The 24,800-nt window shown below is 49.4% G+C and overlaps 1 protein-coding gene and 1 long non-coding RNA gene across 7 annotated transcripts in view; one reads left to right on the top strand and one right to left on the bottom strand.

Annotated features, from left to right (window-relative positions):
- Window positions 1-777: 777 nt before the first annotated feature.
- Window positions 778-7,905, bottom strand: Mapk13 (mitogen-activated protein kinase 13). 6 transcript variants are annotated; one of them, XM_015487630.2, is made up of 12 exons: window positions 7,706-7,905; window positions 7,379-7,583; window positions 6,404-6,462; window positions 3,642-3,750; window positions 3,440-3,469; window positions 2,955-3,002; window positions 2,717-2,831; window positions 2,507-2,578; window positions 1,911-1,990; window positions 1,590-1,668; window positions 1,344-1,520; window positions 778-1,111 (listed from the first exon to the last, which is right to left on the bottom strand). In XM_015487630.2, the coding sequence occupies exons 1-12, from the start codon at window positions 7,792-7,794 to the stop codon at window positions 1,029-1,031; spliced, it is 1,146 nt and encodes a 381-aa protein (XP_015343116.1). In that variant the 5' UTR covers window positions 7,795-7,905; the 3' UTR covers window positions 778-1,028. The 6 variants fall into 6 exon arrangements, with proteins under 6 accessions (XP_015343116.1, XP_048661148.1, XP_048661152.1 ...); XM_048805191.1 differs by lacking the exon at window positions 7,706-7,905 and having other exon boundaries at window positions 3,642-4,172; window positions 7,379-7,396; XM_048805195.1 differs by lacking the exons at window positions 7,379-7,583; window positions 7,706-7,905 and having other exon boundaries at window positions 6,348-6,435.
- A 6,813-nt stretch (window positions 7,906-14,718) lies between these two features.
- LOC125617430 overlaps window positions 14,719-24,800 on the top strand; it is a 20,011-nt gene continuing 9,929 nt past the window's right edge. Inside the window, exons 1-2 of the long non-coding RNA XR_007348417.1 lie at window positions 14,719-14,729; window positions 18,965-18,970. This is a non-coding gene — a long non-coding RNA (uncharacterized LOC125617430). The remainder of the gene's footprint in view (window positions 14,730-18,964; window positions 18,971-24,800) is intronic.

Raw genomic sequence — 24,800 nt, 5'->3', positions numbered from 1 at the left:
ACCACACTCTTCCTTTAGCAGCCAAACATATTTGGCTACATACAGAGCACAAGGCCTGAGCACAGGGCCCAGGACTGGGTTGAACGCTGTTCCCCCCCCGCCCCCCCAAAATTAATATCCCCGTGGAGCCTCAGAATATGACTGTATTTGAGAATAGTCTTTGCAGACATAATCAGGATTGAGATGAGATCATACTGGATTAGGGTGGACCTAGAAAATGACTGGTGTGGGCTGGGGATGTGGCTCAAGCGGTAGCACGCTTGCCTGGCATGCGTGCGGCCCAGGTTTGATCCTCAGCACCACATACAAACAAAGATGTTGTGTCCGCCGAGAACTGAAAAATAAATATTAAAAAATTTTCTCTCTCTCTCTCTCTCTCTCTTAAAAAAAAAAAAAATGACTGGTGTTCCCATATCAGAGGACAGACAGAGGGAGGCACAGAGAAGGCCATGTGAAGATACTGGAGAGGTTGGAGTGATGCCACTACAGGCCAAGAGAGGCCAAGGAATGCCTGGAGCAGCTAAAGAAGTAAGGAAGGACGGTTTTCTACAATCTTCTGAGAGAGGTTGGCTTCACCAACACCTTGATCTTGGACTTCTGGCCTCCAGAACTGTGACAGAATAAAATTTCTGTTGTTTTATGCCTCCTAGTTTGTGGGTGGTTGTTACAGCAGCTCTAAGAAACTGATACACCATCATGGCCATTGATGGGTGGTCCGACTCAGCCCAACCCTCTCAGCACCCCTACAGCTGGAAAGGAAAGGACCCCACACTCAGGTGATTCCCCAGACAGGCATTTTAATGCAACTCGTTTTGACCAGAGCTATTTCCTCCCCATCAACACCACTGAATTCTATCTGGCCCATTCCTATGTCTGGGGAAGGCACTTCTATCTTCTGCTTGAGAGGCTATAATATGTGAAGGGTTGAGACTTTAGTAGTGACAACGAAATATTGGTTCTGGGGCAGTGTCTGGCTGGTGGTGCCACATGGTAGTCCCCTGGCTCAGCGGGGGGCCTGGCTGGAAGAGTCACTGCAGCCTCATGCCACTCCGGCGCCGCGAGTCCTTCCGGGCAATGGGGCTGAAGTTCACGATCTCCTTGTAGATGTGCTCTAGGAGAGACAGGGTGCTTTCAGGTGAGCGGGAGGATGCTTAGGAGGGTGCCCAGCCCACAGCCCGCATGGAGCATGAGATCAGTCCAAAGAGAAAACACACAGGAAATCATAGCCACTTGGAGGGAAGCGGGCAGGAGTCTCGGGTGGCAGGTGGGGCCAGCAGAAGCCAAGCATGAAAACAAGGAGACAGGCTGAAGGCAGAGAGGGAGGAGCTGGATCCGGCTCTTACGCTTCCATTCGTCCACTGTGAGTTTCTGGTGCTCTAAGGCATCGTCAAATGGCTGCTGGGCCTCAGTCTCCTCCTCAGGGTCCCGGAAAGGTTCAAAGAAGGGGTGGGCGAGGGCCTGTGAGGCCGTCAGACGCTTGTCCACATCCAGTTCCAGCATCTTCTCCAGCAGGTCTGTGGCTACAGAACAGCCATGAGCCTCCCACTCCAGGCCTGGGGGAGCCCCTGGGGACCAGGCCCAAGACTCACCCTGAGGGCTGGCACGTGGAAAGAGCTGAGTGAAGTCCTTCTTGGGGCTCTGTGGCAGGGCCTGGATGTAGGATTTGGCCTAGAAGATAGAAAAGCATGGGATTCCTCAGGCCTCAGGGTACCAAGCAGGGATTTCAGAAAAGTCCCAGAGCAGGGTTGAAGGTTTAGGCTGAGAGACTAAGGTGGCAAGAACACCTGTCAGGGAAGAGGGACATGGTGGGAAGACACAGGTGAGCCCTCATTCCAAAGGCCCCCCACCCACCTGGCCCTGAGGTCAGCCAAGCACATAGCCTAGGCCCGCTCAGGTCATCTGCTACCCACCGCTTTGTCATTCAGCTTCTGCACAAACTCTGCGCCTGGCACCCCAGTCACTTTCAGGATCTGGGTCAACTGGTCCAGGTCTTGGCAGTGGTTAAGGTGCCCCCTCACCGCTGATGCATCAGAGCCCACCCCCTCTGTGGCCATGGTACAGGCTCCAGACCTGCCTGACCACTTCCTGCTCTCAGGACAGGAGGCTCGGCCTTCAGACTGTCTCCAGAGGTTCTCCCGATGGGCCAGGCCAAGAAAGAGGGGTCCCTCCTGAAAAACGCTGCCAGAGCACATGGACCTCCTAGCCTTCATCCCTCTCAGCCACCCTTATTTCCTTATCTTCTCCCCTGACCCTGGCACTGCCAGCTGAGCAGGACAGACTCCATGTCCCCTGTGCCTGCAAACCTGCATCAGTGTGTGGAGTGCATCCTCTACGTGGTAGTGGAATTTAAGGGCCTCATTTTCATTGTTCTGCTCATCTGCATTTTAAAATTATTCTACAGACAGTGGGTATTACTTTTGCACTAAGAAAGACAGAGTTATTTAAATAAAGTGTGTCCTGAAGGAATGGTCCCCAGTTGCAGTCTGGTGTTTCCAGGAAAGGATACAATCTTTCCCCTTGAACAGAGTTTTCCCGGTCAGCATTTCAGCCATGATGCAGCCGACAGACCAAATATCCACTGCAGAGGGAGGAAGGAAGTGTCACCTGGCCCGTCTGACCAGACCCTGCGATCAGTCACACAGAGTAACCAGATGACCTCAGGGAAGCTGACAGAGCAGGCCAGCCCCAGCCCCCACCCCAGCAGCCGACAACTGACCAGTCTGGTTATAATGCATCCAGCTGAGGATCACTTCAGGGGCCCGGTACCAACGGGTCACCACGTAGCCAGTCATCTCAGCATCCGCAGGCCGTGCCAGCCCAAAATCCAGGATCTAAGGCTCAAGGGACACAGGAAGAAGGAGCTGGCAGAGCAGGCGCTCTGGAGCAGCTCTGAGGAGCTCCTGCAAGAAGGGGCCCACCCCAACCAGGACTGGGCCTGTCCTCAGCCCACTCACCTTCAGCTCGCAGTCCTCATTCACGGCCAGGTTGCCTGGCTTCAGGTCCTGGGTGGGAGGACACAGAGTGAGCACTGGGCTGAGAGACAGAGACAGAGCTCCTTCTGGCTCTGCCACCCCCAGCACGGTGGCCTTAGCCAGGCCCCTTGCCCTCTCTGGGCTGTTTCCTCATGTGTAAAATGAGGGTTACACTCAGTGTTCTCTAGGGACTCATCCAGCTCCACAGTCTCCTGATTGATTCCTGAAGCCTGACACCCCAGCTCAGGGCTCATTTTGTAACAATTCCCCCACAAAATTCTCCACAATACAACAATTTTTCCACACAGGCCTTCCCAGGCCAAGGCTGGGTCTGAAGAATCCATATTCTGTGCTCCTGAAAATCCTCCTCTCTCCCCAACTCTCCCAATTCCTTAGTTGCTATAGGACCTCACTCTTCCAGGAGTGGGTCAGGGACCCCTGAGAATCAAAGCAGAGAAAGCACTCACCCTGTGGACAATCCCAGCCGAGTGGATGTACTGAGTGGGAGAGAGAGAGAAGGGTGAGTCCTGCACTCCAGTTTCCAAGCCAGCTCAGCAGGCCGCCCCGTAACCTTCTTCGCCCATTAGGATGCCCTCCCTCCAGCCCTCCCTGAACCTTGGGTCTCAACACCAAGGAACCCTCTCTGCCATACTCATAGCCCTAACCCACCTTAAGACCTTTGAGCATCTGATACACCAGGTACTGGATCTTCTCCTCACTGAACTCCATCCCCATGATCTTCTGCAGGTCTGTCTGCATGAAGGGCATCACCAGGTAGCTGGAAGGCACGAGGACTTCTTGGCACAGCTCCAGCCCCCACCCAGACCCAGGTCTTGGCTCAGAGGTGGGGCCCAGTGGTGGGGACAGAACAGAGCCTTAGAGATGATCTCAGGCAAGAAGGTGTAAAAAGAATCAGGCTCATACGGGCCTCAGGGCTCCTGGCTTCCACCGTCCCTGTGGCAGGCTGCCCAGCTGGCAGGGCTCAGGGTAAACATGGCATTGGAGCCTGCTCAGGAAAACCAAGTGGAGCTGTGTTCCCGCTCTTCAAAGGTGCCCTCTCCTTGCCTCCTTCACACTCCACAGCAAACCTCAGCTGGGAGCTAGAAGCATCTGCCAGTATTTCCTTCTGTTTCTGTCCAAATGTCTTCTCTCTCAGGGGTTCAGGCCCAGCTGAGCTGGCACCACTAACAAATGTCCGCCCTTCCAAGAAGGAAACAATACAACAATTTTCAGGAAGGTGGAAGAAGAAGGTGGCTGGGTTGTTGCACCCTCTTGTGGGATTACAAAACAAGTCATGGTCAGCAAAATGTAACTGTTACTCAAGGTAGTAACAGCAAAATTCCAGAACAAAAGACAACAGATTACCAAACAAATATTTTTTAAAACCAGACATAGTGGATGCCATCTCCAAGGGTCCCTAAATTCTTGAAGCCACCTTCTACCTGACCATACCCTCTCCTCTCCAGGACCTTGTTGCACACACAATCCCTCTGCTGTGTCCTTCACTTCTGCATGAACCCTGGTCCTTTCTTCTGGCTCACAACGTTGCTTAAGTTTTTCAACTTTGCTGCTTTTTTTTTTTTCTTTTTTGGTACCAGGGATTGAACCCAGGGGTTCTAAGCCACCAAGCCACATCCCCAGCCCTTTTTTGTATTTTATTAGAGACAGGGCTTCACTGAGTTGCTTAGCGCCTTGCTGTTACTGAGGCTAGCTTTGAACTCACAATCCTACTGCCTCAGCCTCCCAAACCGCTGGGATTACAGGCGTGTGCCATCAATGCCTGTCAATTTTGCTTCTTTAAGTGACCACTACCTCTTCCTCTCTTGCCACCAAACTTCTAGAAGGGTGTTCCATACTCCCTGACTCTGCATTCACACTCCATTCCCTGACAACCTGGCTTCTGTTCCTGTCCTATAGCTACATTGCTCAGCGATCACCCCACAAAGTCACAAGGATCCTTTTCTTGTTTTTCCTTTCACAAAGTCCAACACTCCTTGAAAATTCTCTGCCAACTCCCCTCTTTCTCTAATCATAATATTATATATATATATATATGGTGTGTGTGTGTGTGTGTCTGCGCGCGCGCGCCAGGGATTAAACCCAGGGACACTTAACCACTGAGTCACATGCCCAGCCCTTTTTATATTTTATTTTGAGACAGGGTCTCACAAAGTTGCTTAAGGCCTCACTAAATTGCTGAGGCTGGCTTTGAAGTCAAGATCCTCCTTTCTCAGCCTCCCAAGCTGCTGGGATTATAGGTGTGCACCACTATGCCCAGCGGATCAGCTTTATTTTGATTTGCTCATCCTTTTCTACCTTCCCTCTAATGTGGCTCTGAATCACATTATCATATCATGTTTTATACCTATTCTTGGGCTTCAACTACCATCCAAAGGTGATTATTCCAACCCAAATCTGTATCACTAATCCAATCCATATCATTAACCCTGAACCTCTCCCGAGGTTCATATTTATTTGCAACTCTGATTAAACACTTGAATGTTCAAGGTTCTATAAAAGTGAAGTGTCCAAAGTGAAGTTCATTATCTTTCCCCCAAGGTCTGTTCTTCCTCTGCCTTGCATTCCAAGCAGGAGCCCAAGCATCTCCCTACCTACACCTCCTCAGCCCCTGCATCCCAAAAGACACGATATTTTTTAGTGCTGCCTCCCAAACAGGTGTCAGGTCTGCCACCAACATTCCCTTCCCTTGGACTGTAGATCCAGGTCTGTTCCACTGGCCTCCATGTCTTCCCTCCTCTCTGGAGGTCCTCCCTGCTTCTTGAGTGCATCCTTCAAATTGCGTCTGACCACATCACTGCCCTGCTCCAAACCTCCATGGACTTGTGGCTGCTTGTGGAATTGAGTCTGGACTCGGAGCTGGGCCGAGCCAGCTGTTGGCCTTCACTCACATCCTGAACATCACTATATTGTCCAATCTGTCGCATCTCATTCAGACAGTGCAATAGCAAAGCCAGACACTCAGCAATTACATGTCCTGGTTCTGTATAACTGGCAAATACCCCAGAGGTAGCCAAGGGTACCTGATCCTCACTTCAAGCTAGAAAAAGGCCTATGGTCCAGAGCTACACCTAGGCCCCCAGGGAACGGTAAAGGGAGACAGTGCAAACCCTGTGGGGACTGGCAGGGATGCCTTTGTGGTGGTAAAACTGGGTAACAAGCAAAGTAACTGTGCAGACAGCTCCCTACCAGGCAGGTACCACACAAGCGCCCCCGATTCTGCCTGCTTTTCTTCCACTCTGGGCTGATGCTACCTCTCCAGAGAGAACCTCACCTTGACAGCCCACAGGCACAAAGACTGCCAGGGCAGCAAGCCCTCCACCCAGGAAAGACCAGCAGGATATTCCCCCAACTTACTGCTGAGCGGCAAGCAAGACCTGCAATTGCCCAGAACTCAGCGCAGCCTTACTCACAAGTCATGGAAGTTGCGCAGGGAGGAGGCTGGGGTGAAGACATCCAGGAGCCCAATGACCTGGGGAGGAAGTTGCCAGTGAGGACTAGACAGTCATCGCCCCTCCTCTCCACTCTGTCTGGGCCCCAGTCAAAAGAGCACCCATCCTGTCCTGCTATACCACCTCGAGCAAGAAGCAGGTCCCCAAAATGCTTGGAAGCAGTAAAAGGGGCGAATCCCCCCATCTGGGAGGGAGCCTGTGATAAACTGTAATGGAGAGTCAGGCTGGGGAAAGGGGGAGGTAGGGAGAAGACAAGTGGTTGCTTCCACACCTGGTGTTCAGGTCAAGGGGCACAAACTCACTCTTGACTTAAAACCACGAGGGTTAAAAGAAGACAAGGAGGGAAGGGGGAAAGACATCTCAGCCAGCAGGCTCCTGATCTTGACCTTGGATCTCCAGCCACATCTGTCCTTGCCTGCCATGGGGATAGTTCAGTCAGAGGCAAGATCACCCCTGACTGAAGGCCACAGAGGAGGGGTGTTCTGAAAGGGATGGGACTTAAAATGTACAAAATCCTTGGCAATCACTATTTGAAATGTTTGCCTCCAATCTAGGTATCCTGGAGGGAAGCCCTGTTGCCAGGTCCAGAGCTGGATCATTGGCTTTTCTGGTTGTTTCTATCAGACAGGATAGCCTAATGGTCATGTACTCAGTCTGGTTGGCTAGATCCAAATCCCAGCTCTGCTCTTGATGAACCACATAACCAGGAGTCTTTTTATGCTTCAATTTCCCCATCTGTGACACTGGGGCACTAATATTTATCTCCTTATGGAAAGGATAATACTAGTCAGTTCATGCAAAGATGTTACAACGTACATAGAGAGCAGTCAGTGCTCAATAAGTATATATTATTGTTGTTATCAGGGTCACTACAGGGCCAAGGCCGGCCCTCTGGGGCCTCCCTCCCTGCCTTCCCACCACCCAGGCTCAGCCTACATTCTCATGCTGCATGTGCTTCAGCAGCAGGAGCTCTCGATAAGCCCGCTTAGCGAAGATCTCAGACTGGAAAGGCCTGCTCAGCTTCTTGATGGCCACCTTCTCCCCTGACCGTTTGTCGATGGCGGAGCTGCAGGGGCACAGGAAGGTCAGCGGGCAGCGGGTTTCCTCCTGAGTAGCACCTACTCCAGATCCCGGATGGTACCTCCTAGGCCACCCTCACCTCTGCACCCCAGACAAGGCTAGCAGGCTAGCTGGGAGGATCCAATGCCCAACACCCAGAACTTGGAGCGCAGCAGGAAGCTGTGGGAAATGGGTGGCAGCAACGGGGGCAGGGGCAACACACGGGGNGGCAGCTCCCAGGCGGTCTTGTTGACGTCCTGCTTGTAGAAGCCCTTTTTCCGGGTAAGGCTCATCCCGAGCACCCAATCTCGGCGGCCCCAGCGCGGCGGCTGCCCGCCGGGATCCCAGCGCCCCAGCCCGCCCGCGGTCCCCGGCCGATCCCGCCCCGCGCCACCCGCTCCTCCCCCGCGCCGGGGCGGGGACACCGGTCGGCGACGCGTCCACCTGCCGGCTCGCCCAGGTGCGACGAGCGCCGCCACGCCCGGGCCCGCCTCTCAGCCCAGCGCACCCACGTTTCCGCCCGACACGCAGAGTGTGTGGCCCCGAGGCCCCGGCGGGTGCGCCGCGCCCGGGACTGCCGCCTGCTCCGAGGAAGGGGCGCCTCCCGGCCGTCGGGACCCGGTGGGAGCGGACGACACCTGAAGAAGCCGGGCCTCCAGTCCTGGTCTCCGTGGGACGAGCTGCCCCGGAGTTTTGAAGGCGATTTGTGAAAACAAACTCCCAAAGATAATGGGGTTCTCATGAACCCCATGACACTGTTCTTCAGCTTCAGCCATTACACCAACTCGACGTCCTCGTCGTCAATTTTATTTCCTCCACCCCCCTCCCTCGGCTACCTTATTTTGAAGCAAGACCCATGCATCATTTCATCCATATTTTTTATAACTATCTATTTTTATTTATTTATTTTTATATGGTGCTGAAGACGGAACCCAGTGCCTCACACGTGCTAGGCAAGTGCTCTACCACTGAGCCACAACCCCAGCCCTCATCCATAATTTTTAAAAAATCTCTGAAAACCAATAATCACAATATCATTCTCACACCTAAAATAAACAGCACTAATTTTATACCAAATGTCCACACAGGTACATATTTCCAGGTTTGAAACACAGATTTTGTTGGCTTCCTGACGCCCCATGAGAACAATGACAAACTAGGGTCATGCATGCACCTTTTGACTAATGGCGCCCCCCCCCCCCCAAATTCTTTTTTTCACATTAAATCTCTAGGTCCTCTGGGCAACAGGATAAGGGGCAGAAAATGGCTACAAATGCTTTGGGTGACCTGTGGACTTGTGGAAGGGGCAGGGACCACTTGCTTCATTTGTTAGAGAAAGACTGTGTTTTTAAAGGAAAGGAATTCGTTAGATGCCTCGAGCAAGCTGGGGATCTGTACTAGGGAGCCCCCAACCCCTATGTGGAAACACCTCCTACACAGTCCTGTGGCATTAGGCACAACCTGAAGGACCATTTGGGGGTGGGTAGGGGATGCAAGATCCCCCAGAATTGTACAAAGTTATTGCGGGCAGAAAAATCTGTCTTCATCTCTGGGACAGGATAGAATATCAATAAATATATGGAGAATGAAAGGCAGAAACAGCCCATTTCTTGTAAAATTATACAATTTTATATATATGTGTGTATGTGTGTGTGTATATACTTAATAAACACTTGTGTTTGCCATGTGCCAGTCATTATTTTAAGTGTTGTACATACATAACTCAGCCATGGTAAGAGGCCTGTGAGTCAGTACCATGATTAGCCTTACTTTAGAGATGAGGCACCCAAGGTAGCAAGGGGTTAAATAGTTTGCCCAAGGTCACTCTGGTGAGGCAGAGCTGGGTAAAGACACAGGTACAGGCTGATTCTAAAGCCCAGACTCTGGGCTACCAGGATATGCAGTATCTCTAGGAGGAGAAGCATTGCTCCTTAAAGGAAATGCCTGTGTTTTAATGATCTGCCTCACCTACACCATATAAGGCTGCCTACTGACCAAACCCTGCCTCCCTCAGGATACCCGCCCTGTGTATCTGACCCATTCCCTACCCCCTTTCCTTGCCCCCTCTTCTGCTCTGGCCCTGAGACACCTTGGGAGGAGAAGGGAAAGGGTGGAGACATACCTGGGAGTGCTGTAGGAGTTTGGGACCTTTGGGTTGGTGGCATCAGTGGAAGATGTCCTGAGTCTGAATTGAGGGTGGAATTCTAGAAACCTCATTCTAGAACTAGGCACAGACAAGAGAAAGTTGTCCAGAGAAACTTAGGGGTCTTGTTTGTTAATTTGTTTTGTTTTGTTTTCCCCAGGTAAAGGTTCCAGCAGGAAAAGGGGATGGTATTTGGACCTGACCCTGGGCAGAGCCTGAAATCTCTCTGTGGTGTGGCAAAGGGACCCAGGAAGGTGAGGAACACTGGGGACGCCGTCCCTGCCCAGGCAGGTGCAGTCCTTCCAGGGCACCAGCTGGCTACTCTGGCCATGGCTCTGGACACCTCTTGAGCAAGGGTCAGGAAGTGACTCAGGCCACACTGACTGTGACTCTGCTGGCACTGTCCCCCACCTTGGGCCTTGCTAGACCTGTGTTTACTCAGCAGCTTGGCAGCCTTGGAGGGAAGGGCTTAGAATCCAGTCAAGGAAGTCAGGAATGGAAGAGGAGGAATAGGAAGGTTGCTGAGGACATCTTAGGTACTCTACATCCCCAAGCCCTGGGCTCTTCTCCTTGTCTCCAAGGCCCCTTTGCTCTTCTCCCCAGACACTGCCTCCTTGTTGTCTGTTGGTTTCTGCCCTATAATATAGAGGCAGGGGCTCAGGAGACCAACTTTGGTATAGATACTTATGATGGCAGAGCTGTGGGTCACTGCCGCTGCCTAGCAGCCTGAGAGATTATACGGCATATGGCTAGCCTGGGGTTAAAAAAAATGTATAAAAATCTAGAGTGTGGTTGCTACTCTACTGAATGCATATCATTTCTATATCATTGTAAGGTAGAAAAATCATAAGTGGAAATATCTGTGTATTTAGAGTCTAAGGCGGGCAACATTCCAAGTAAAGGTAACTATAGTCTTAACCACGGTCAGTTAGATAAGGGCTTTCAATGCCTCCAGCCACAGGTTGCCACAAATGCACCCAGGGTGAACAAGCTGAGTGAGTTACTCCTCGCAGCAAGGGAGAGCATGTGCTGTGGGGATCTCAGTGAGAGGGCATTAGGAAGGTTTTAGAAGGTTTGGGTGGTTAGGGAAGTTGGGGGAGAGCTTGAGGCAGTGAGACTTTGCTCTGGACTGGATGCTGTCAAGAAGTGGAGCTGATTCTGTGACTGGGTGTCTTAATAAATCTTGCCTAAGGAGGGCAGTCTAGAAAGAGACAGAAGCTTTAGCTGGTAAAGAAGCAGCTTTTTTTTTAATAGTTCGCACTTGTAATCCCAGTGAGGATTGCAAGTTCAAGACCAGCCTCAGCAATTAAGCAAGACCCTGTCTTAAAATAAAAAGGACTAGGGACTTAGCTCAGTGATAAAGTGCCCCTGGGTTCAATCCCCAGTACCAAAAAAAAAAAAAAAAAAAGAAGCTTTTACTCTGATTAGCTATATAACAGGAGAGTGTTTGGGCACTATTCATGTTTTGTCTCTGTTTAGATACATAATTATGAAGCAGTCTGTTTTTTGACTTGATCCATCCTGGTGACAGATGGCCTTGTTGGATGTTGATGTTTATGAAACTGTGTGGGCACAGACAGGACCAGGACTGTGCTGTGCCAGGCCTGATCTGAGCACCAAGGCTGGCTGAGAGGACCTGGGAGCTCACACATGTCAGGACTGTTTGGTCTATTGTTCCCAAAGTACAGATGAAGAGACTGAGGCCCAGAGAGGCTTAGTAATTTGACTGAGAATGTGGTGGACATTGGTTTCAAACCCGGTATCTGGCTCCCGAGTCTGTACATTTAAGCACCAACCAGGTTGCCTGTTACCCAGCAGGCGCTTGGCTGTCATTATAAGGCTGTGTCCCAAGCTAGGCTGTGAGACTGGAGGGCAAGGGCATGGTTTGGGACTGATGGTTAGTTTCATAGAGATGAGACAAAGCTCCACCTAATCATGAGGCCACATCCCTGTACCACCCAAACTCCATCTGCTCAGGAATACAACAGCCCCTCAGATGCCATCTCTGCCCCACACAACAGTGCATGTTCTCACACTACTGGCAGGGGACCTCCACCTGGGGCCCCAGGGGGATAGAACAGGCCAAGGGAGCCTGCATGCTGTGGCCCTGCTCTGAGAGATGCCAGTCCTCCTGTGGAGCACCCAAAATGCCACAAAGCAATGAAAATTGCATGAAGTCAGGGAGATGCAGGAGAAAGGTGGCATTTTGTGTGAGCTGCTCTGTGACTTGTTAAGCTGTGTGACCTTGCTCAAGTTAGCTAGCCTGTCTAAATCTCAGTTTCCTCATCTGTGAAATGGGAGCAATAGCCACAGGGTCATCATGAAGACCAAAAGAGATTCCACGAGATGGGCGTCATTCAGGGCCTGCCAGATGTTCCTTGTCCAACAGGCTGTGAGCAGGCCCAGCTCTGCCCAGCACTCCCACCGCTCGGCCCAGCCCTTTGGCGGTTTTGTTTCTATCCCAGCATCAGCCCCCTACTGGGCTCCAGTCCACATCCAACTCCTTTGTTTTTTCCAAGGACCCAGTGCAAGGATTCATTCCTCCAGCTATTTAGCCTTCATGTACTGAGAGTCCACTGTGTGCCAGGGACTGATCTGGGTGTGGGGGATGTAACAGAAAAGGAACAAACGAAACACCTCCCCCTTGGGGCTGGCGCTCCAGTGGGAGGCAGAGGAAAAACCAGCAAACACCTGGGTGGTGTTCGGTTGAATCACACGAAATATCTGATATTTAACAATTTCATGTGATTTGATCAGATGCTAATTCAGGCCGCATTAAATGCTATGAAGAGAATAAGTCAGGGTAAAGAAGGCTGGGTAAGTCTCTAAAGAAGGGCTGTTGGTGCTGGTTAAATGGGGTGGCCAGGGAAGGTCTCTCTGGTGACATCTGAGCAACCCTGATGGATGAGGATGAAGCCCTGTGGATCTCCAGGCAAAGAGTCTGTTTTCCAAAGGAGTGGAGAATTCCACCAACCCAGGTGGGAGTTTCCCACTGTGTTCCCACATGGCCCTGCAAGCATGTGTCCCCACCTCCCATCAGGCCTCCAGCTCTTCCCTCCAGCACCCATCCCTTTCCCCAATTCCAGCAGCTTCCAGAAAGTTCCTTAGGGACCAGCTTGGAGCGCCTGGGGATTCTTTATTGGCTTCTGGAAACCAATAAAGAATGTACCCAGGGTGAACAAGCTGTTCTCCCCATACCTCTTCACCTTCCTGGGGGCTTGGGCTGACCAGCAGGCTGAAGGCCTGAGCAGAACATTCATCCCACCAACAAAATAACAGATACCTCTCTTCTCCTGGGAGCCCCTAAACCACATGAGCCCCTAAACCACTTGGCCCTTGCTCCACCTCCTGCTCTCAGCTTCAGCAGCCCCTGGTGGAGGACAGGGGTAGGGACAAGTGTGCTGAGGAAGCACCTCAGCCAGACTTCCCTCCTTCACACACCCGCCAGCTCCGCAGCCCCTCCACGTCTCCCTGCACCTGCGCCAGGACGGTCCCTCCATCTGATCCCATGACGTGGCTGGGGACATCTGCTGGGATCCTCAGCCACGCCTGAGTCTCCTCTCCTGTGACCTTTGCCTTGTCCTTGATAGCAATTTTAATGAATCTGCATGTCCCCTGTGAGGTGTCTATCTCCACCACCACACAATGACTCTTGATGGCGAGGGCAGTGTTCTTGTCACTGTTGGACCCCCAGCACCCTGCCTGGCTCACAAGGCATAAATATTTAGTGAGTGAGTGAGCTGGAGATGACTGTGTCTCTTCTGGGTGCAGGAGGGGGTGAGGGAGATGGGGTTGAAGAACCCAATGGTGGAACTGAGGAGGTGCTAGTAGGAGGCATCTGTTTGAAACAGGTCAGCTGCAGGTGTCTGGGATGTGTGGTCACCTGTTGGTTGGTACAACTGAAGGCAAGCCCTTGTCCAGGTGGAGTGGCAGCCCGTGAGGGCTGGAGCACTGGCAGTGAGCGCAGGCCAAGGCTGCCTGGAGCCCGCCATGCTGGTGTGGGCCTGAGGTGCAGCAGGCCTGGGCTGAGGCAGGCCAGGGCGTGCTCACCTGTCGCACAGCAGCTGCCAGGCCCAGGCCCAGTGCCAACACCTGCTCCACACAGCACGACAACCCTGAACCCGCCCCTCCCCAGCATCCACAGTCAGCCAGCCCCAACCTCCTGCTTCCCTATGAGCAGCAGGAAAATAGAGCAGGGCACTCCAGGACGGAGACCCGAGCACTGACCAACAGCGTTGCTACTTTTCCAGCATCGGGTTAGCACAAATTTGGACCAATCATGTTGACTTGTACGCTATATAAACCCCAAGACTAGCACGTTCAAGTGGCCACCCCGTGGGGTCCCCCTTAAACTTGAGAAAGTTCTTTCTTCTTCACATTTAAATGCATCCCACTCCTGTCCTTACTCTTCCTCTGGGGATTTCATTCTTTGAATTCACAAGACGAGAACCCAAAAAGAAGAAATTGATAGTGAGCTTCTGGGGTCTGCTGAAACACTGGAGGGCTGCTACACACCACTCAGTGGTAGCAGAGAAGAATCTGGCTTTGCCTGCTTTGACCACGAGAGCTGATGCCAGCAGGCGTCCCCTGCCTTGATGAGCAGCTAACACAAAGGCTTCCTCAGCTGCAGAGGCCTGCGACGTCTGAAGACCCCATCTGCCAGTAGAAGCAGAGAAACTCTGGTTTCACAATGTCCTGGAACTTTTTTGGCTTTGCTCTGTACTCTTCTTGCTTCCTGAGGTGAGGTCTACGACTGTGTGGCTCTCCAGTTCCCAGCAGGAGGCTGGACCTGTAGTGTGATAGCAAAAGAACCAGGCGTACAACCTGATCTGGGGGGGGGGGTCTCTTCTTTCACGATGAATTGCCTCACACTTCCATTCCAAAGCTGGACCTCCCTGCCTCCCACTCCTCCCACTGAAGCTCTGGACAGCCAGAATTCCTTTGGAATTCCCCTCCCTCTCTCACTTCTTCCCTTCTTCCCTCCTTTCCTCTTCAAGGAGGTGTTCCAGAGTGAACTCCAAGCTCACCCCAATGCCCTGTGCATTTCCTCCCAACCCCGTGGCCTCGAATGTCCTCCCTACACGTGTGCCCAGGCTTGGTGACGTCCACATTCTTTGGGTGTGCTTGTTCTCCTGCAAGCCAGTGAGGAGGGAGCTGAGGACCGAGACAGTCCAAAATCATGCCACTGCATACCGCTGTGTGACCTTGAGCGGGTGAGTGCATGTCTTACTGAGCTTCTTTTCTCTCAGTAAGATGGGAGAAGACCAGCTCCTAGGCAGGAATGAGACTGCAGGGTTGCAGGCATTATGCAAGGTGTCCTCTTCCATCCTTTGAGACCCTCCTCATCAGCTATGGCCTTAGTTGGCCTCATTATCCTTCAAGAACTTTCGAATCTATTTATGTCCTTATCGATCAGCTGTCCCCCGCTACTAGAGTGCCAGGTTGATGAGGGTAGAGGCTTTGTCTATTTTGTTCATTGCTGAATTCTAAGAACCCAGAAGCGTGCCTGACACCTGTGACTGCCTGAGCGGCAGGTGTGTGTGGTAGGGCCTTTAGAGATGGAAGCTGTTAAATTTTTCTGTGCATCTGTCTTGTGGGAAGCTGACATGTTGGCCAACTCACTTCTGTACCTTGGGCAGTTCCATCTCCAATGACCTGCCAAACTGTGGTAATGGGTCACCATCCTGGCAGGACTTCTGTGTGCCCTGCCCCAGTCAGGGGAGAATGTGCACCTCAGCACCCTGCCTCTGCAGGACAGAGGCCTCAGGCCTGGCTGCTCAACCCCTTCTATGGAAGCATCTATGTCAAAACATGCAAGTGAAACCCGGGAGCTCTGTGCACCCTTGTCAGGGTCCAAGGGCTGCCTGCTGTGGCAGGGTTTGGGACTCTGATTTCAGCCCTACCTCTAATTTGCTGTGTGACCTTAGGTAAGCCAGAATGCCTCTTTGGATAATCAGTTTTTCTATTTATACATATTTTTTTTAAAAAACAACACACAGTACACAGAGCAGTACTTACTTAGCATTTAATCATCCTAAGAATCCTCTAGATGGGTCAATAGTATCCCCCATTTTACACATAACAAAAATAAAGCACAGAGAGCTGAAGTGACTTGCCCAAGGTCACACAGTGAGGAAGAGCTGAGATTGGTGCTGAGGCAGGGCTGAAACCCCCTGCTTGGCAGCACAGTCTGATGCTGTGGAGGGCCATCTTTGCCTTTCAGAAATCTGAAATTAATTCTCCTAAGGGAGCCTCATTATTTGGCTGCACGCTCACTTTCCTGAGGATCCCATCTGGCTTCCCTAAGCAAGAATCTCCCCTTCCATCCTCCTGGTATCTACTCATTGAATCTGTCTCCCTTCCAGGAGGAAGCAGCTGTGCTGTGCTGGAAGACAGGCTCCGGGTCGGGGCGCTGTGCATCCCCCCTGCCCTGGCCCACTGCACTCTAGCAGCCCGGTGTCACTGAACACGCAGTTGAGAAGAGACGCACAAAAACCCACCTCGAGTGTCACAACGAGCGAGTTCCAGCACACCACTGCCAGCCCACGCAAAGCTGGGACAACAGGGACCAGCAAGGGCACACACTGCCAGCTGCTGCCCGAACCTGGTGGCTGAGCTGCCCTGGCTGCTCCTCCCTACCTCACAGGCCCTGTGTAGCCTCCCACCGTCACCTTTGCCAGAGGCCATCCTTCCTAACTCATCTGGTCCCCTGGGAAAAGGGAGCACCTGCTGGGCAGCTTGGGAGAGCACAGTTCAGGGGTGACAAGCAGGCCAGTGGCCACCGGGTGGTGATTCATCTTCCTGATCAGGGCAGCCCGTCCGCCCACCACTCCCCACCCCTGCAGCTCCCAATTGCTTCCAGAACAAGGTCTCAACTTCTCAGCCTCCATCATCCTCGCCCGGCCTTTCTTACTCATTGGAGCCTCCCCTTGTCTGTCACAGACGTCCTCCGTTCCAGTCACCTCCCTGGTGCTCCTCACTCGGCCCTCTCACCACACCTGGGCGGAGCCCTGTGCTGCCTGTCTGGAATGTCATTTCTCTGTTGGCCAAGGACAGGGAGGACCCTCATTCCTCCAGGCTGGCCTGTAGCCCCTCCTCTGGCTGGCCGCGCCCCCAGGTCACTTCCTCCCTCCTCAGGCTCCTGGAAGATCCAGGCACCGCAGGCCTGGATTTGGAATTGCCAGCTACCTTTCAGAGCTCACTAGGTTACAGGTTTCTTCCAGGGCAGGAGTGTCTCATTTCTTCTCTATGCTCCCGACCTGCTCAGCAACGTGGTGTAAAGATTTCATTCATGCCACCAAATTCTGCCCAGCAGCTGTCAAGACACTGAGGGTACATGGACAAACGTCACAGCCCCTGTCCTTGAGAAGCTCCTATCAGGGAGCCAAAGGGAAACAGAAAGCTACACCGTCACCCGTAGGTGGGATTGTCAACGGTGCAGGCTTTAAGAACCATTTTGACAACGTTACAGAATGTGCCCGTCATTTATCCTGATAACTCCATAGCTGTCAATTTAGTGAAAGAAATTGAAACAGACAAGGGGCACACACTTATCACTGTAGAGTTTATCTATTAACAAAGAGAAGTTTCCAGCATTATAGGGGGAAAAAAAAAGAACCAGGGAAAAAATGCCCCGATGGGTCATCCCAGATTTGGAGGGTATGTCTGGGCCGGGCTCCCTGAACACCTACAGAGTAAGATGAGGATGAAGTTCATGGACTGATGGGGGCAGGGCAAGAGAGGGGTCCTCTTCAAGGTAGGCCCCTGAGCTCATTCACACACATGCTGTATTCACTTCTGCTATTTTAAATATAAAACATTATAGATATCAATAATTATTATAATAGCAGTGGCAGAACTTACAGTTCTTACTATGACCTGCTCCACAAAGGTGAGTTCATTTAATCCCCATACAACCCAATAAAGAAGGTTCTATCATGGCTATTGTCCCATTTTACAGATGTGATAACCAAGGCCTCAAATGATTCAGCATCTTGCCAAAGTTACACACAAGTAAGCCAGGGAGCTGGATTAGACCCCAAGCCATCTGCTCTGGACCACTGAAGCCCTTTCTTCCCCTCCCCAACCCCACGCCCAAGCTGGTGTGCATCCTTCCCACACCTGCTTCTCTGTTGTGCTGTGTATGCATGTGTGATATCAGACTGGATCATCCAAATTCCTTTTTCATTGGATTGTTGGTGAGATCTGCCCATGTTGAGTCATTGGGCTCAGGGTTTCTCAACATCAGCACCCCTGATATTTTGGCCCAGATAATTATTTGTTGCCGGGCTGTGCACTGCAGAATGCTCACTCACATCCCAGTGTCAATCCACTAGATTCCAGTTGCTCACCACTTCCCCCAAGTGTGACAGCCATAAATGTTTCCTGGGGCACAGACAAAATGGGGCAAAGGAGGCAAAATCCTTCTAGTTTACCTGTCTTCTCTGCTGGGAAATAGTTCATTGCATGAATGCACTAGAATGATTTCCTGTTCTATGGATGGTTGAGATTTTTTTCCCCATTTTTTTTTCCTGCTATTACAGATAACGCTGAGTGAAAAGTCTGTATACTCAGTTCCTTGCAAACATGAGGAAGTTTCTGTAGAACAATTACCTCAAAGTAGAACAAACAGCAGGGTCATAAGCTGTGTGAAGCTCTTGTCCTTAACTAAATCCTGCAAAACTGCTTCCCATGTATGGAAGTTCGACAACGTGTAGTCAGACTCATTTGCCTTTCCCTTTATGGTTTCTGAGTTTTGGCTTCTGAGTTTTGCTTTGAAAGCCCTTCTCCATTGAAATCTTCTTTCTGGAAATGATGGTGGCTAGAGGAAGAAAGTAGCTGTCCAGGTTTCAATGCGGTGTCCTGAAATGGATCACTGAATACCATGCATTTATGTTTGTGCTTTCATCTTAAAGGTATGTATTTTTACAGATTTAGGAAATTTTCTAGGAATTACAGCAACCTTTCAACAGCTACTATTTCCAGGTAGTGAGATAAGGGATGTTATCTGGCTACACTGAAATTTTCTTTCGACAATAATCATGTTTTATTTATCATGAAAGAATTATAGTTAAGAAAAGTAGTGTGGTAAGTGCTTTGACACCAAGAAACTCAGTGCAAGTCACAGAAACACTGGGGAGGGAGCCAGAAAGTGGGAGGATGTTTCTTAACCATGAGCCGGGTGGGGCGTGTGGGGGCAGAGCAGGGACTTGGATGTTTGCCTCCAGATGGGGACACTCCCCACCACAAGAACTTTGTCAGCAGCCATTATCAGATAGTCATTGCCTCTGTCTCACCAGGAAGAACTGTGGTTGGCCAAGCGTTCTGTGTAGGACCATCGGCTCAGTCATGCCTGAGCAGTGGCCCAGAGGAATTGGGTCTTTATGTCATGGTGGTGATGACCTCACACTTCACACTGGAATGGATCAGGTCTGGGCAACACCCAAGAGGAATTCCATGTGAATTCCCAGTGCCTGTCAGCTGAAGGTGCTCAGAGGTGTGTCTGGCCCAGAAATAGTCTCCAGCAACTGCTGATCCAAGGTTCTACTTTGGGGCCCCAGGGGGGTTTTACAGTAGTTGTTCACAATTGTCTTCCCCCGTTAGAATGTCAGCTTCATGAGGGTGAGAATGTAACTTTTATTCTTTTCCATATTTCCAGTGCCCAACACACAGAAGATAATGACTTCCAATTATTGTCCCCTGTCTTTTCCTTCAGATGTTTTCATTTTAAAGTGGGAGATGGATGAGGAATTATCCAAGAATTATCTGGACACTATGGAATCTTTTGATTCTTGTCCTAATTCATAAAATTGCTGTGCACCCAACATGTCACAAAACTAAAGCAGGATGTAGCACAGAGAATCAGAATCCAATTCTCCCAATTCTTGTCTCTTCTTAAACAAGAAGAATTCCAATAGAGTATGGTTTGTTCGGCAGGGTGGATAATCTGTATCTATTTGGTTTCTTTCTTTAGATGGTCTATTTCTAAAGATTGTTAATTGTAAAAACAGGAAGTAGAAGACAAGATGATCTGCAAATGATTAAAAGATGATAGTCATCTACTGATGTGATCAATAAAGATTGGTTACCTACTGTGTCAGATGCCATGCTCAGCAACATTAGCAAACAAGTCACAATACATGCCCTCAAGAATATGCAGTCTTGAGCTGATATTAAGCACTTACTGTATCCCAAAGGCTTCACATGCCTTAACTCAAATATTTAATTTTCACAACCACTCTATAAGGCAGGCTCCAAGACTAAGCAACTTGTCCCAAGTTTGTACCAGCAGGAAATAGTGGGGCTGGGATTTGAACTTAGGCCTTTGATTGCAAGCCTTTGTCCTTTGTGAGCGAGATGCAAGCTAACTAGGATCTTGAGTGTCCCTGACATAGCAGACACACTGAAACAAAGCAGGGTGAACAGTGCCACCACTGACCAATGCAGAATACAGGGAGCACATGGAGGGCAAACCTTATCCAGGGTTGGGGATGGTCAGGGAAGATGGGCAGGGGGAGTGATGTTGAGGCTGAATGGAGGAACAACTGTCAGCCCGGAGGAGGAGGGAAGAAGGAGGGGGCTCTAGGGCAGGTGCAAAGGCCAGGAAAGAAAGCAAATGCGTTGTACTAACTACAGCATTGGTGGCATTGTACAGATAGAGCAGGATGTAGAGAAGAACCAAGGGTGGTTACGGGAGGCTGGAGAGAGAACTGTGCTGACTTTTAGGTGAGGTTAGAGGGCTGGCACATACTCTTTTGGCTGAAGGGGAAGGTGGCTTTTTCCAGAAACTGGAAGTGCCTCTCTGTCCCAGATGAGGAAGCAAGCAAGGGGGAAGGTCCAGGGACGAGGACCAGAGGCCTAGTGTGTGCTGAATGAGACAAGGCACCCAGTACCCACCTGTGGCTGCCATGGACTTCTCCCCACGGTGGCCAGGAAGTCCTGAGGAGATTATGCTGAATGAATATTTGTCTTGATTTTCTTTCAAAAACCAGTAGAGGCCTGGGTCAGGCCAATGCCACATTAGAGCTAAGAGTCTTTCAAGGTTGATATTTTGAGTTGAACCCACCCTTAGTTGTAATGTGATTCTGGATGAGAATTCGAGAGATTTGTATTGAATACAAGTACAGTGCTGCAAATCGCCTCACATGCAGTAGGAGGTCCATAAAATAACCACTCTCTAGTAGGGAGGGAGGAGGGAGGGAAAGTGGAGGGACAGGAAGTCAGGTCTGTCCTTCAGAGTGTTTCACTTCTCAGGGCTCCATATGTCCCTTGAGTCATTTTGTCTGTCCGCAGTTCTCAACAGGTGCATGTTGGAAACCCATGGGGTCATTTCTGGATGTCACACTGATCGGGGGCATTCCGGGGGCCACCGTGCAGAGTAAGATTCTCACCATTAATTACTTCATGTCACAAATGTCCTGCTGCACATTCATGTCAATGGGGAAAAAAAGAACTATTTATGATTATCCAAGTTGAGACTGTAACTTGATTTTACAAAGAAAACAAATATATATTTTTTTGTATTCACATACTAAATTTCCCAGGCGTGCAACTGAGTAAATTCAAATATTATAAAAATTGTTTTGTTTGAAATTTTACCAAGAAGTGTTTACCAATTCCAGAAAATCATGACTACTGTCAGTCACGGCATTTGAGTTGCCAAAGCAACACAATTACCTTGCTCTGCACTTACCGCTGTCACAGTCAAGGTGATGGTCTACAGGAGCAGGAGACTTAACTGCTTTATTATTCCTTTAATGTTGTTTTGCTTAAGCATCTACATACTGAAATGTTCGTGTTTTTATTTATTCATCATTTATATTAGATCATTGTATTTTTGTTGAAACCATGATTACATGAATTATATATGACTTTTGCCTCAGGATTTATATAAGGGATGTTATGAAATATTAATTACGCAGAGGGTGTTGAATCCAATGGGGCTGAGAACTGCCGGTCACTGTCAAGGATCTAGGCTGGGCCTAGGGTTTTACATCTTTTTATCCCTTGCCACAACTGACACTCAAAAGGTGGTGACATAATCTTATTCTTCGGTTACAATATTGGATTTAAGGCAACTTCCTTATTCAACTCTTGCTAACTTCAAGTAGATTCACAATACAAGAGAATCCGACTGGCTATGAGTCCTCAGACCACAACTTCTAGTTTCAGTATCAGGCGATTTCCATAAACGGCCTCTGGACTAACTAGTCCTCAGGAGCTCTGCTCCCAATTGGTTCTCCAGGCTGACACTGTTCCTGGCCCATAGAGCACCCCAAACTTACCCTAACAGGATGGTCTCAATGCCAGTGTCAACTCAAGTGAGATGCAACCTAACCAGGATCTTGAGTGTGCACAACAGAACAGGCACACTGAAATTCATTTCATTTCCTCTTTCCAATCACCTGAAAGCTAGAAACTATTATTCCAAGGTTACCTACTTGACAAGAGGTCAAACTAAAATTTGAACCCAGGTCTGAGGCTTCACAACCCAGTATTCACGGTACTCCATAATCAGCCTAAGAAAACCCTGTAGTCATACTCCACTCTAATCTCCAGCTTTTCTGTGGCTACGGCCAAAGAGCTTCTGAACAAAGGACGGCTTAGTTCACTCCACTCCCACCTCTACTGCTTTGTTTTGTTGAGAAATGAAATGGCCTTAACCTGGTACTGAACTTTCCTCTGAACTAAACATCTTCCTTTTCCCCCCAAAATGATCTACTCCAGTCTTTACAAGGGCCATTCAAATTTGTACTTTCCTTCCAAGATACCAAACCACTTCTTTATGTTACAACTGGTTAGTGAGAGTTAACTCTTAATTATATTTTTCAAGAAAAGGGGCTTGGGTACTCTGTCAGATGAGAGGGAGGAAGCTTTAGATGAGTGATTTTCAAGCGAGGATGATCTTGCCAACTGCAGGACATTTGGTAACATCTAGAGGGATCTATGGCTGTTACAACAGGTGGAAGGGAACATGTGTGCTACTGGCATCCAGGAGGCAGAGGCCAGGGGTACTCCCTAACACCCTACAATGCACAGGACAGTCCCTCACAACAAAGGATTACCTGACCCCAAGATGTCAATAGTGCCACAGTTAGTGCCCAAGATGTCAATATCCTGCCTCCTTAAAAATACAACCTCCCAGTGGGGAAGAAACCATCGAGTCCTCCCAGCTGGGTGGAGAAGCCGCCAAAGTAGTGGGAGAACTCTGCCTGCCAGAGGCCTGACGGCTGGGCACAATCCATTACTAGTATGTTCTGTCTTGAAAAGCTGGTTCTAACAGGAAAAACTGAAATTAGCAATGGCCTCTCAGGTCACACAGAATTTTAAAACTCTTTTGCATCAGAAAAAAAAAAGTTTCTGATTACCACCCCACAAAACAAAACAATAAAACTCCCAAATTCCACAGTATTTAAAAAATAAACATTAGATAAATAGCATAAAATGTTAAGAGCACACAATTCCACTCTCTAGGGATGGTCAATAGCAACATAAGAGGGTGTGCCTCTAAGTTTTTCCCAGCCATGTGCAGATGGAGCATATGTAATCCGAAAACCTAAAACGCTGTCATGTTGGAATGTCATACTTGACCCTCAAAAGCCTTAGATTTCTGATTTTTGGATTAGGTTGGGTACACTAGTAAAGTCTATGCAAATATTACAAAACTTGAAATACTTCTAATCCCAATCATTTTCGATAAGGTATACTGGCTTGGTTTGATCTTAATGTCCCCCCAAGTCTCATGTGTTGAAGGTTTTGTTTCCTGTGGATGGCAGTATTGGGAGATAGTGGACACTTAGGACATGGAGCCTAGTTGGAGGAAGTAGCCACTGGGTGTGTCCTTGAAGGGTCTATTAGAATCCTGCCTCACCCTCTCTTTCTTCCTCCCATGGAGTGAGCAGCTTGGCTGTACTACATATTCCCCACCAAGATATGTCTGCCTTGCCACAGGCCCAAAATGTTGGGGCTAAGTGACCTTTGAATATGTGAGCCAAAATAAATCTTTCCTCCTTTAAGTTGTTTACCCAAGTCAGTTTGTTACAGTAATGGAACGCTGATACTCAACTTGTATTTTCTATCAATAATAAATGGGTAAGAGTATACTATAATTTGCCACTTACTTTTTGTCCTTTGTAATGCACCTAGCACATTCACACATGCCTAGCTGCATGCTAGGCTATTCCACTGCCCAGATGTCCATCTTAGTCAATTGAGTCCTTATTGATAGACATTTAGGTTACCTACAATGTTTTGCTAGTACAAAGAATGTGGCACTGACCATCACTTTTGTGCACCCGTGAGGACTTCTGGAAGTCTAAATGCTACGTATGTTATTAAAACATACTGAATTGTGGATAAAAGGGGCCTTCATTATCAGCATATTCATTAACAAAAGCCTTGTAGCTACCAGGTTGTATAGAGAAGTGAAAGTCACTACAACATGGAGATATTCATGAATGAATTGACTACTTCTCTATAGTCCTTGCTTCATAAGTATCTAAACCCAGAGTGTATCCTGCCCCTTGAATTCTAGTCTTCTCTTGGTCTGTAAGGCTCTATTGTGAACACATGACAAATGATGCAAATACAGTGCAGATTAACTGGAATAATCACAAGTCTTACAAACGATGTGGATTGGATGAAGTTGATAAATGCTAGAAAACTGCTCAAATATCAAGCAAAGTCTCTGAAAAATGGAGATCTGTAGACTCAGGCCAGTCAACAATAAAGGGAAAGGTTATGAGGTAGGTGCCAACAGCCGTAAAAAAGGACACTGTGATGATGAGGAGATTGAGAGCCCTACACAAAACTGAAGAAACCCTCAACTTTTGGGGAGTGTGTCTGGTACTGGTTATTGAACCCAAGGGTGCTTTACCACTGAGCCACATCCCCAGCCCTTTTGTTTTTATTTAAATCTATTTTTTAGTCGTCAGTGTACCTTTATTTTTATTTATATGTGGTGCTGAGAATTGAACCCAGTGCCTCACACATGCCAGGCAAGTGCTCCACCACACCCTTTTTTATTTTTTGAGACAGCATCTTGCTAAGTTGCTCAGGCTGGCCTTGAACTTGCAATCCTCCTGCCTCAGCCTCCCAAATGGCTGGGATTGTAGGCATGTACTACCACACCTGGTAACCTTTTTTTTTTTTTTTTTT

The sequence above is a fragment of the Marmota marmota genome, unplaced genomic scaffold (genome assembly GCF_001458135.2).
Source record: "Marmota marmota marmota unplaced genomic scaffold, marMar, whole genome shotgun sequence".
NCBI lineage: Eukaryota > Metazoa > Chordata > Mammalia > Rodentia > Sciuridae > Marmota > Marmota marmota.
Note: the sequence above shows the minus strand (reverse complement) of the source record. Positions and strands in the feature narration are given on the sequence as shown.